Source organism: Ostrinia nubilalis, chromosome 22 (assembly GCF_963855985.1).
Source record: "Ostrinia nubilalis chromosome 22, ilOstNubi1.1, whole genome shotgun sequence".
NCBI classification, from domain to species: Eukaryota; Metazoa; Arthropoda; class Insecta; order Lepidoptera; family Crambidae; genus Ostrinia; species Ostrinia nubilalis.
Window position 1 is genome coordinate 8,685,965 of NC_087109.1, and position 14,152 is coordinate 8,700,116.

General features: G+C 39.5%; 1 protein-coding gene across 1 annotated transcript in view; it reads left to right on the top strand.

The window, feature by feature from the left end:
- The window catches only part of LOC135082836 (DGAT1/2-independent enzyme synthesizing storage lipids), a 30,361-nt gene that overhangs the window by 13,125 nt on the left and 3,084 nt on the right, over positions 1 to 14,152 (top strand). Inside the window, exons 2-6 of the mRNA XM_063977599.1 lie at positions 7,139 to 7,277; positions 7,743 to 7,837; positions 8,306 to 8,470; positions 9,212 to 9,405; positions 10,368 to 10,571. Coding sequence (XP_063833669.1) covers positions 7,139 to 7,277; positions 7,743 to 7,837; positions 8,306 to 8,470; positions 9,212 to 9,405; positions 10,368 to 10,571 — 797 coding nt within the window. The remainder of the gene's footprint in view (positions 1 to 7,138; positions 7,278 to 7,742; positions 7,838 to 8,305; positions 8,471 to 9,211; positions 9,406 to 10,367; positions 10,572 to 14,152) is intronic.

The following is a 14,152-nucleotide window of genomic DNA, read 5'->3' on the forward strand; positions in this document are numbered from 1 at the left end:
TAATTTCATTTAGCCTGGGGTGGCATTAATTATGGAATTACGGGGATATTCCCGTTTTCAGCCACGCTTTTACGTTTAATACCTATATTCAAATGTTAATAGTAACTGTTTTTATACGTTTTCAGCTTCTTAAACGCGTACCAATTTTGATAAAATATTTGTTTAAACTTTTTTTTGGAAAATAAAAAGTACCTTTAAAACAATCTGTAAAAAATTGAAATACATACCTGAAATTGGTCATTTCTATCCTTTACTAACTTCTATCCTACAACATGATGATATTAACTTTTTTCACAATTAACTCCACAATTTTCCTAAAAAGGTATAATTTTAAACAAAAGATCTCCCCGACTAATTACAATGTATAGGCTTCGCTTGCCTTATACGATTTTATTACCAGTTTTTGTTATAAAAATATTGAACGCTGTGCAAGACCCGTGAACTTAGCTTTACCAACGCCGTGTTGCCAATTAAAAGTAGGTATATAAAATTAAATGCAATGATTGTACATATGGTTTTGCACGCGAAACTCTTTACAATCCACTGGTTATGGTTTTTTAAAAGTAATGGACGTAATTAAAACAAAATAAATTGAGATACTTTTTACTGTGTTGCCATACATAGTTTTTATTACAGAAATGAAATATGTTAGACTATCATAGTATAAAACAAAACAAAGATATTACAATTTATAAACCACCATCTATAAAAAAAAAACCCTTTGAAGTTGATACTATTGATCATAATCGAAGCACAAAGTTCTCTTAAATAATTGAATAGGAAATTCAATGTCTCTTCCACTTACTCTAAAATTACTTTTTACAATGTTAAGGAAAATCTATGAAGGAGTCGCGTTTTGTCAGTTCATAAAGGTAACATGTCATTTGAACTAATTTGGGGTGTCAGCAACACAATGAATTGATTTTTTATTATACTTAACAGTTGACACTTATCTTGTCAGAACCTAACTCTACCGTGTAGGGCCCAAAAGATAAGGAGACATTTAAAGTGCCCCTTCTTCTTCTTCTTCTTTTGGTTGATGGCTATGAACTTGCGTTTTTTCGCCACTGAGGGCACACTGTTCCGCCAATGTCACGTGTGCAGCTTTTACAGAGAACTAGTAACTCTAAAACGATAGCCCTAAAGGTGTGCCAATGAACCATCGACCCGGGTTACCTCATAACCTAACTCTACTATCTGGCTGTCTAGCCGCTGTCTAGAGTCCAAATCGCCAATTAAAATTATCGTCGTCCACAGTTCACGTGGCGACAGGAATATTTTTGTGCCGTCAACTTTGGACCGGATTCGATAAGGGACGGTTCCATTCCATAGGGTTCAACGGAGTTCGCGTCTGGAGGAAGCCACTTGGAATGTCATGGCAAAGTCGATTAAAATATTTATAAATTGGGTAGATAAAGGGTTTATTTACACTGCAGAAGACACATCATTAGAGTCAAAAAATATGAAACGTGAGCATCAGGTGCATTAAATTAGAAGTTGATAAAGTAAAACTACTTTTAGCTCAAAACTAAATATACTTACGCACTCATACAGTCTTATAATAATGGTATGTTGCCATAAATAGGTACCCTTAAATAAATAAGGCTTAATGTATCGTAAGACAGGCACATAAGATAGAATTCACAATTTCCATTAATTAGAAGCCCAAAAAATCAATACAGTTACCTGCATACCCAAATTGTGATTAAGATGGTATGGTACTGAGTAAGTGATCGCTTTGGCAATATTTTTTTCTTGTTATTTTTTTTTAATTACTAGAATAATTTGCCAAACAAAGTGGTTTTCTTTCTCCGTTCTATTAATTGAATAGAGTCTATTCGCATTCAAAATTAAAACCTACAAAAATACATAATAATATTATTATCAGTATTATCAAAACTATAGCAGTATTATCAAATAAACCCTGCTAATCGTCAATCCAAAACAAAAGTTCAATGCCTAACACTCTCGCAAACATAATATAGAAAACATAAATAATAATTTATGTATACCTACCAAACATTAATAATAATTATGTATAATAAACATAAATAATATTACTTCCGCAAACTATAGCACTTCTTTACCATCTCCCAATCGCATGAGTCAAGTATGATTTACTGCCGTGTCAAAAGCTATCACTGTATTATGAAACATTATTATATAACATTATTAAACCGCCTCTGTGGTCTAGTGGTAAGACCACCTGCTTCAGACGCAGAGGTCCCGGGTTCGATTCCCAGTGGGGGCAGATTTTTCTGTTCGGTTTGGTTGGTGGTAGGGCTTGTTCTAAGTCCGCCTGGCTAGCTACCACCATCTTACCTAAGTCTGTCGCCATAACAACAATGTTAACAGCATTATTGTGTTCCGGCAGTTAGAGGTAAGATAGCCAGTTCCTCCGTGGTTGAGGATTCCGGGTGAAGCTCGCTTCCACCTTCGGCCTGATCGTCACTTATCATCAGGTGAGGTACAGGCTAAGAGCTTCCTCGTTGTGGATAATAAAAAAAAAAAAAAAAAAATGACACGTAATCTCTGTTTATCAAGGATAAAAGCAGTTCCTCGGATATGACATTACTGACCTAATACTGTTGATTTCATTAGAAAAGTAGCTCTGTTATTTCTAATATTAGCCTACATTCTAAAAATTATTATGACACAGGACCGAAGAGTAAGATGACTATAATTTTATATAGTTTCTAAACGCCAATCCCAATATTTGAATTCAAACCTAGTCAACATTTTACTATGTCCTTCCCACCTGAAAATCCTGCACTGCAACTATGTATATTAAGTACTAAATTTTGGACTCCAATGATGCCCGACCACCAAAGGCTGAGTTGAGTAGTTACGGGAGATAGCTCAATATCATAGAATGCGCAATAAAAATACAAAATCTATACAGCCGAGCTTTACATGAGTTGTCTGCTGTACCCCAATTTGCTTATCTCTATCTCTTAAACATGCTCTATTCGCGATAGATGGAAAATAGAAAGATTTGCCTCGCAATCTTTTAGAGTTCAGCTATACCATTACAATCAAATGCCGTAATGTAGCATAAGTATAGAGCAATTTGTAAAATTACATAATACATAGACGTCAAAACAATGGTAATAAAATTGATTCTTGTATCTGCGTACGGTTACACGATGAAAAATCAGACTAAACATACATTTTTATTGCAAAATCTACCCTATTACAACTGAATAAAGTACCAAAATGTGTAGCTTGATATGCTTTCGTCCATATTTGTCTTGCCATAGGCATATTCACGTCTATTATTTGGGGTAAATGACATCCGATCAATGGGCAACTTTTTTGTGCATCGCAAATTATTTTTTAGACTATAATTTGAAGTCATTCGATGCCATCAATAAGGCATGCATAAACATAGTATGTTTAGCATACGTGTCTTATACGGCATGGCAAATTATCTTTGAAAAATATTCAACTTGTCTATCTAATAATGCTAGGCAAACGCAATGATGAAGAAAATTTAAATACAGGGGGTGAACCTCCACAAGAGCAAAAACTTTTGCTATGAAAATGACATCAAAATAATATACTTAGTACTTACCTATTATTTGTGTAGTAATGAACCCTTTTCGTTCACACATCCATTATCTATTCTGTAGCTTAGGTATTAGCAAATATTCACGATATTTGTGGATGATACGCGTGATTTTTAGCATATAAACCTCCTAAACAACAAAAAGAAACGAATATAATTAATTCGCCACGGTTTAGCTGGTGATAAACATATGCCTCCCGCGTGATCGAGCTGGGAATTGAACCCAGGGTCAGTGTCACTGCAGCAGATACTTAGTCTAACAATAGGAGATAAAACCCGGATGTGTGGGAAGTTTCTTATTTCTTACACAGACAGACATTATAGCAAATTCCTGATAAAAGTTCGATCAAGAAATTATTACTCATCTAGGAGCAAATGGCCTACAAATTGTCTGGAAAACTAAGTGAGTCAGGAACGAACGAGACCTTTCGCATGATGCATACTTGGATGTGGATATGTGTTCCGTCCGATAAATTAAGGTTAGTCATATGAAAAACATCTTAACTGCCTTATAAGTGGTGGTCGTGGAAATTTACAACGAAATACTAAGATGACACTAGGGCTAGGAACAAAATTAGCACTAGGGCTTTTTAGGCCTCGTTCTAGGAAATGGTGTGCTGTTCCCCAGATCTCTCCCCAAAATCACGATTTCTCTTTCTAGATCCACAAAAATTCACACTATTCCAAAATTCCTAGCCCTTAAATAAATCAGATCATTTGCAATCAGATTAAGTATAACAGAACATTCACGGATAAACATATTATTGAAATGCATATAAATATCATGTAGGTATGGCACTACGGTAACATGAAGAATCTTCTCAAAAATTTTGGTTTGTCCTGAATTTTTCAAACTCTTGGTGACCCTAGTTTTGACGGAAAAATTACATACATTATTTTTTTATCACTCTCACCTATAATTAGTTTATTGAACGAAAGGACATCCGCGGCAGACGTGATGGAAGCGTAGGAGGCAACAAGATAGATAACATTATTGTAACTGGCGTAGGCTACAGACGGGCAATAGCCTAGAAATTAACGTTCAGATCTATATACAGGGTGTTAGGTAAATGGGTATATGAGCCGACACTAGCCCATGTTAACATGGCCATATAAATGGTATGGTGAAGTCAGAATTTTGATATCATCATTTATTTTTTTAAATTTTCATACAAAATAAATTTTATAAAATAATTAAAATAAAAGATATCAATTTTCTGACTTCACCATACCATTTATATGACCATGTTAACATGGGCTAGTGTCGGCTCATATACCTACCCATTTACCTAACACCCTGTATAAGTTACATGTTTTTATTGTTTGCTCATTTGAAAAATGCACTGTTTTTTCAGTTGAACAAATATATTTTCTACAAACTAAGATAAGAAAAAAGTATGATAACGGACAACATCTTGTTGGTTATCTTACCTACTTTAATAAAATATGATTATTTTATTTATTTAACCTCCTCTCAAAAATGAACCCAAGTAAGAGTATTTAGACGCAATTACATAAATAAACATTTTTCAAGAGAGAAAACGGATTTAATTTTCTCCTGGTGGTTAATATACGAAGCACCGCAAATAAAACACAATAAGAACTTTTCATTAATAATAGGAATATGCAAACGTACAAAAAAAAAGCATTCTTTTATTTCCAGAGTGTCTGTTATTTTAAGAAAACGTAAAATCTTAACTTCTGGCTGAACGTAAAAGCAAAATGCCGGATTTATTCCGATACATGTGCCACTTGTTGTCTAAACTGAATAAATATTTTTGATTTTGATAAATATATGCTTACTTAGATGGTGGTGACGCTTGCTATTATACACAAACTTATTTACGCCCTTTGATCTGGAAATGAGTGCACATCTAAATTATATCTTTTATTATTTCGAATCAGGTGGCCATCTTACTAACCACTAGACAAAGTATGAATATTCATGAAATTCCTAAATACGATGTTATTACTTATGTCTAAAGGTGCAGACCGACTACAGACATCACAATAAGTATCACCCGGATGTGTATGCACAACCAAACGGATGTCATTTTTATATCGATAACGGTGAAAAATTATTTATATGTTCACAATATGATTGATAAATATAATAAATCAATGTCGGTCTTGCTGCATCCGAATAAATCGATTAGGTACTGAAAATGTTTAAATTATGTACCTAATAAAACTGCACATCTACGTGCTTCTACGCTATTATAAAGAGAAAACATTTAATTTTGATTGTATTTAATGGGCTTCGGAACTACTGGACCAATTTGAAAAATTCTTTCACGATTAGAATATTTCTATGGACCTAACTACATTACTTTTGAGGAACATAGCGTATAGCGTCGTCGTCGAACAAAGACGGATCGACAATAGGGATGATAGAAAGAACACGTCTCTGTACTGCGTTAGAATTATCACATCCGTCGGTATTTGATTCTGTAGCTTCGATATGTTTATGAATTTTGAAAAATAAACATAATTTTATTAAAGGAGTTACTTTAGAGTAGTTTAATGCCCAATAACAGATTTTGACGAATATAGACATGCGACGTTGTTCGACGACGATGGAGATAGACTGTTCGACTTCGAAATTCGCCGGAACAGCTACTGTACTGTTTATTTCATCCAGCGATCCAATTTTATTTATTAAAACTCAATACAAACTCTCTTAAAGGTAGCAGGAAGGCGCTGGACGCAGGCCGCTACCAACCAGGCAACATGGAAAGCATTGGGGGAGGGCCTATGTTCAGCAGTGGACGTCCTATGGCTGAGATGATGCTGATGATGATAACTAAATCTCTTATTAACGCATTATTGTACCTAAATGTTTTTGTTTAGTTTTTAATAATGTCAAGATTACACAGAGAATCATCTGATTAATTAAGTACAATAGGTAATTAAAAAGTTATTTTCCCTCTTGCCATTAATCTAAGGCATTTACTAACAAATGAAATGCAGTCTCTTATCAAACATTGTACAGAGGAATCGAGCGTAAAACAGATAACATTACAATAAAAAAAAAGTCGCAATATCTTCAAGAAAATTAAACTACAGCACTATTACAACTCAGTTTTTTTCCTTAATTAAAATAAAATGCTATTAAAAATGCAACACGTAATAATAAGTAATCGATTCTGTTACCATTTAAATAATACAATAGAGCTCTATTTAAGTCTTACATATCCAACCTACCTACAAAAAAACAAAAACACCATGGCATTGTTTTGGTAGATTTTCGTTTCAGACCTTTAAAAGTCTACGTACTTGCAAAATAAATGAATTTGAATTTGAAAAACAAAACATATCATATACAAAAAACATCAGCAATCTCCAATGTTCAGGACAGGAGTCTTTAGAGTAAAGCGTCATTATAAAAAGTGGAATGTGTAAATCCGACACTTAATATTCTTAGAGAACTGCCTCCTGAACTTCTAAAGTGACCCTTATAAAACAAAAACAAAATAGTTTTTAGTCTACTGCTGTATGCAAGCCTCCTAAAGTAAGCACGTTCTCCCACTTTTGTCATCCACTTCTAATATTTCCCTATCCTTGTTTCAGTGGAGTACGTAGACGCAGAATACAGCCTGTGGCTCACCTGGTTTCTGACGCCAGTCATCGTCACCTTCCTTCTACCGGCCGTCATCATCATCCTCATATACATCAGCAGCATCATATTCCACCTCTACAGGCTATACAGGTATGGTAACCATATGGTTAATGTGATAAATCGTTTAGGAACTGGGTCACAGTTTCCTGAAAATGTATTAGATTAAGGGTGGATTCCACCAAACAAGAGTAAATATTAATCTCAGAATAAATCGTCAGTTTTGACATATTTCCCATACTGAAACTATCAATGTGCCGGTTATACCTCGGATAAAAGTTTGGTCGAATCGGGCCTTAAGCTGTTGTTGGTATCTAACTGATAAGTCCAGGTCCTTCGAGCCGGACTCATTAGTAGTTTAAATTACTGAAAGCAGCATTTTTGTGTTAATTTTGATGTTACTGCGTTCTTTATGGGTTCCAAGTTTGTCAATTGTCTTGGTATTAATTACTTGACCTTCACTGGTTGAGTTTTTTTTGAAGACCAAACTGTACATTAGTTGCATTGAAGGAAACGAGAGGTGGGATTAGTAAAACGAAATGCTATTGATGATTTCAGGTTACGAGTGGTGGCCGGCGTTCAAAATGACTGGAGGCACGCGGCGAGATTGGCAGTGTGCGCGCTATGGGACGCACACGGCTGGCTGTGGCATGGTGAGTGTCTTACTTTTTCTGGTATACCCTAGCGCCAGATTTAATAAACGCGTCAGACATGGCTCAATCGAATCTATATTATCTTCTTTGGATATTCTGGTTCTGGTGAAAAATACCTGCAATGTCCAAAAACAGAAACAAAATACTCGTATTAATTTTACACAATGTGTATCCCATGATCCCATCTGAGAATTGAACACAGATCTCCAAATCCAGGAGTGTCTCTTAACTTTGGGCAGTGAGCAGGCCGAATCTTTCGCAAAAGAGAAACACGTCTCACGGCAAAGTTAGCGTAGAATAGTAGAACAGAATACCTATTAATTTACTTTTGGACGAGGGCATCTGCTCGATATGCTCGTGTGCTCGATGATGGAAGACCTCAAGAAGATTACTGTCAAAAGATTGTAGGGTTTCTTGCGTCTACTACTTCCATGGGCTTAAATGTTGATGATGACTCTTATTTTTCAGGTTACGACGTCCGAGGCCTAGAGAACATCCCAGACGGGCCGTTCCTTGTGATATACTACCACGGCGCGCTGCCCATCGACATGTATTACTTCATCGCGCACATGATGCTGTTCAAGCGGCGACTTGTGCACACGGTGGCGGACCGGTTTTGCTTCAAGATACCTGGTGAGAACCCATTTTTTCGTTCGTTCGTTTCAGTCGAAAGACGTCCACTGCTGGACAAAGGCCGCCCCCAAGGATTTCCACAAACACCGGTCCTGTGCCGCTCGCATCCAGGCACCTCCCGCGACCTTCACCAGATCGTCGATCCACCTATTTTTTAACCAGGGATAATGGACATACGGTAAACGAACTAAAGTTGCTGACATAGCCTGACGGATTAGGTTGAAGTGGCACGTAGCAGAACTGACGGCAGATGGTACAGTACGGCTGCTACCAACCGGTCATTATGGAAATCATTGGGGGAGGCGTATGTTCGGCAGTGGACGTCCTATGGCTGAAATAATGATTATGATAATAAATAGCCATACTCTTCATTCGGGGGTTGACTGCGAGTTAACTGGACAAGTCATTCAGAGCGACAATTGGGCCTAAAATCGTTTGAGGTCTTAGATGGTGCAGTTTTCGCGTTTTCCTCGTGGCTCCAGGATTTTTCAAGTCCTGACCCGATGTCTTCCCTAGCATTGACGTATCTAGGGTTATTTTTCAGTTGTAAGGTTTTCTGGAGTGGGTACTAGACGATTCTGGGGTGTTGTGTCGCATGTTCCCTAGGTCAGGAGGGATGTGTGCTTACTTTTTAACAATGTTTTGTTTATGCATGGTACATGGTAGCGTCCCGTCAGTAATAACAATTATGTTGTGACCATGAAAGTTTAAAACAATATAATGTTTTGTTTCCATTTCCAGGCTGGAAATCACTCCTGGAAGGTTTGTGCGTGATCCCGGGAACAGTGCAGACGTGTGCGAGCGTGCTTCGCTCCGGGAGCCCCCTAGCTATATCCCCGGGCGGCGTCTACGAGGCGCAGTTCGGAGACCACTATTATAGGTTGCACTGGAAGTCCAGGATAGGATTCGCTAAAGTCGCACAGGAGGCTAAAGTGGTGAGTGATTATTTTATTCTTATTTACATTATAGTTTCGTGTGGTTTGCACAGAATGCCAGTGTCAATTGATTAATAACCAAAAATTACAGGACACCAAACTTCTTTAAATCTCATCTAGCCATGAAAACTTAAAATCTGATGTTAGTAACTTTGAAATCCAATCGTTTTAGCGGTGCGGGGAGCCTGATCCGACCAATCCGAGCGTCATCATTGTAGTTTGCGCGCGCACTCACGGACAACTATTCAATGAGGGCTATCATTTTTATACTTAACAGTTGGCACCCCTGGCGATTGACAGGACCTTACTCTACAGTGGCGTCATCTTGATGAGTGCAAATGCGATAGTCCTCCTACCACTTTAGCGCTCACCAGTCGGCGCCACTGTCTTCGCTACTAGCAAGTGACAGGACCTTACTCTACAGTGGCGCCAACTGGTGAGCGCTAAAACGATAGCCCTCATTGCAACGCTGCCAATGCCAACAATGACGCTCGGATTGGTCGGCTCAAACTCTCCGCACTTCCCCCGACCAAAAAGTGGTGGGACGCGTCTTCGTGGATGAAACGATCTATAGCGTCAGCTGGTGAGCGCTGATGCGGTAGGAGGACTAGCATTTGCACTCACCAAGACGGCGCTACTGAAGAGTAGGGTCATGATAGTCGCCAGTGGTGCCAACTAATAAGTATAAAAACGATAGCCCTCATTCTTTTAACTGGTCCGAGAACATACTATTAGATCGTTTCATCCACGAAGACACCATTTTTCCGCTAATGTATGAGTGTTATCGGTACACGCTAAATTATCCATGAGTGCACACGCACACTACAATAATGACGCTCGGATTGCTCGGATCAAAGTCCCCGCACCCCGCGCTTCGTTCGACCAAAAATTGACGGGGCGCGTCTTCGTGGATGAAACGATCTATACCATGGATACTAATTTGTCTTCTTAACATCCCACAGCCAATCGTCCCGATGTTCACTCAGAACGTCCGCGAAGCCTTCCGCACAGTCGGTTGGTTACGCGGCGTGTGTTTACGAGTATACGCCGCCACGCGGGTGCCGCTAGCGCCGGTTTATGGGGGATTCCCGGTTAAGCTGGTGACACATCTCGGCCCGCCCATACCGCACGACCCCCGCCTAACGCCCGCCCAGCTGCAGCAGAAGGTAGCTATATTTCCGGACACTTGGACAGTACTGCCGGACACTGACAATACTGCGGACACTTCTAGAAACCTAGCATATTGACGGACACTTCCGGACACTGTCTACACTGCCGGACGCTTTCGGACACTTTGGCAATATTGCTGGACACTTGACGAGAAGCATGTCGTAACATTCCCTTAGGCAGCAACACTCCTTCCCCGTCAAGATGGTGACGCACCTCGGCCCGCCCATCCCGCACGATCCCCGCCTAACGCCCGCCCAGCTGCAGCAGAAGGTAGCTATACTGCCGGACACTTTAACAGTACTGCCGGACACTGATAATACTGCGGACACTTCTGGAAACTTAGCAATATTGACGGACACTTCCGGACACTAGCAATAATGATGGACATTTTGGGACACTTCGGCAATACTGCCGGACGCTTGACAAATAGCATGTAGTAACATTCCTTTAAGCTGCAACACTCCTTCCCCGTCAAGCTGGTGACGCACCTCGGCCCGCCCATACCGCACGATCCCCGCCTAACGCCCGCTCAGCTGCAGCAGAAGGTAACTAAGTAACCATGCTGCTGGACACTTCCGGATACTTTTACAATAATGACGGACACTTTGGCGATACTGCTGGACACTTTGCCAATAATTACGGACACTTCCGATCACTGGCGATACTGTCGGACACTTTAGTTATAGTGCCAGACACTTCCCCGTCAAGCTGGTCACACATCTCGGCCCGCCCATACCGCATGATCCCCGCCTAACGCCCGCCCAGCTGCAGCAGAAGGTAGCTAAGTAACCATACTGCCGGACACTTTGGCGATACTGCTGGACACTTTGCCAATAATTACGGACACTTCCGATCACTGGCGATACTGTCGGACACTTTAGTTATAGTGCCAGACACTTCCCCGTCAAGCTGGTCACACATCTCGGCCCGCCCATACCGCATGATCCCCGCCTAACGCCCGCCCAGCTGCAGCAGAAGGTAGCTAAGTAACCATACTGCCGGACACTTCCGGATACTTTTACAATAATGACGGACACTTCTGGATACTTTGGCAATACTGCCGGACACTTTGGCAATACTGCCGGACACTTTGGCGATACTGCTGGACACTTTGCCAATAATTACGGACACTTCCGATACTGTCGGACACTTAAGTTATAGTGCCAGACACTTCCCCGTCAAGCTGGTCACACATCTCGGCGCGCCCATACCGCATGATCCCCGCCTAACGCCCGCCCAGCTGCAGCAGAAGGTAGCTATATTTCCGGACACTTTGACAGTACTGCCGGACACTGACAATACTGCGGACACTTCTAGGCACTTGGCAACACTGAAGAACACTCTGGAGTCCGGACACTGTCTGTACTGCCGGACGCTTTCGGACACTTTGGCAATATTGCTGGACACTTGACGAGAAGCATGTAGTAACATTCCCTTAGGCAGCAGCACTCCTTCCCCGTTAAGCTGGTGACGCACCTCGGCCCGCCCATCCCGCACGACCCCCGCCTAACGCCCGCCCAGCTGCAGCAGAAGGTAGCTAAACTTCCGGACACTTTAACAGTACTGCCGGACACTGACAATACTGCAGACACTTCTGGAAACTTAGCATATTGACGGACACTTCCGGACACTGTCTACACTGCCGGACGCTTTCGGACACTTTGGCAATATTGCTGGACACTTGACGAGAAGCATGTAGTAACATTCCTTTAGGCAGCAACACTCCAACACTTAAGTTATAGTGCCAGACACTTCCCCGTCAAGCTCGTCACACACCACGGCCCGCCCATCCCGCACGACCCCCGCCTAACGCCCGCCCAGCTGCAGCAGAAGGTAGCTAAGTAGCCATACTGACGGATACTTCCGGATACTTTTACAATAATGACGGACACTTCTGGACACTTTGGTAATAATATAATATAGAATATGCCACTGTCATATGGGATCCCTTTTATAACATCTACATGGATAGATTAGAAAAAGTGCAGAAGAAATTCCTGAACTGCATGCACTTTAAGTGCCATAGAAGCCGACTGTCATATTCAACATTATTGCAGAAATATAAGATGTCTCATCTTAAATCCAGGAGAGTACAGCTGCAAGTAATGTTATTGCATGATTTCTGTCATAATAAGTACGACTGTAACGACATAGTAAATATGATTAGCTATGGAGTACCGGTCAGGCCGCGCGTTAGGACCTGCCGACCACACAAACTATTCAATGTTCCAACTGCTCGAACTAATGCTGGTAAACGCTCGCCTATTGCTCGCCTGGCCGATATCTATAACGAACATTTTAGTAATATAGACATATTAGCAAACAATAAGAACGCCTTTAGGAAGCTAGTTTTTGAGCAATTGTACTCAATTGACTAGTATCATTTGTAAATTTTTTTAAATTTCTAATATTGTAGCTTTATCTTCAAAATTTTTATTTTTTTAATATTGTAGCCTTTGCTATCTTCATAATCTGATGTATAAAATAATATTACCTTCCACTCTCATCGTAATTTACTCGTTTATATGTATAATATGTGGATGACGTGGTTGGTTTCACAATTGTAATCCTAGTAAGTAAGTAATATTATTTATAGTTATACATATTGTGAAGCTGTTTGTCTTCCCAAATAAATGAAAAAAAAAAAAAATAATAATGAAGGACACTTTGGCTATACTGTTGGATACTTCCGGACACTTGACTATACTACCGGACACTGGCAATACTGACATACACATCTGGACACTTTTGGTTTGTTTAATGTTATTCAAGTGCCAACGTCAGTGTTTTAAAAAGTCCAAGGCACACACAACACATCAGACTATACATTTTAGACATTACATTATTTTACATTAAACCCACAGTATTTAGCTTGACGTGTTATCGTTCTACAATCCTCAGTCTGATGTATAGCTTTCTTTTTAGAAAATTTTATTTATAGCCTGACCAGGAACATAAAAACCCTGGCATAGAGGCGCCTCAATTGCATTTGATAGTGCAACACTGAGTACAGTCGTACCTGTGTTAAATTAATAGGCTAACTTTATTTATGTATCAGGATTCAGGATTACGGGCTAATTTGATATTTTCATAAATTAACGAAAAAATATTATTATAGGTAACCTGATTTAAATAAATTAAATGAAACCATCAATCGAGCTAGTAGATTTATTTTATTATTCATCAATAATCAAATTCAGAACTTGAATATTCAACTGCAATGTCTGCTCATGAACGCTTCAAACTCGGTACTTCTTTCCCAATCCCATAAAATTCAACACTTAGAAAGTGACAAAATTTTTAAAATAGGTAGTTGAAACAAACCACAGCTAATTTTCATAGTGGACTGTACTATACGATAAACATGACAGTCAATTTGACAACCTTTGTCGGAAACATTATTCAATGAAAATATTGTCCGAACCCTTGGTATTTCTCTTCGACAAATACTTTAACACATTGTGAACCACTTTTCTTTCACGACTATAAAAATATTTTAGCAATTTAATTCATAAAACCAATTGCGCACATTTAAAATAAAGTTTGTTTACACTTTGACAGCAATAGACTGACATGC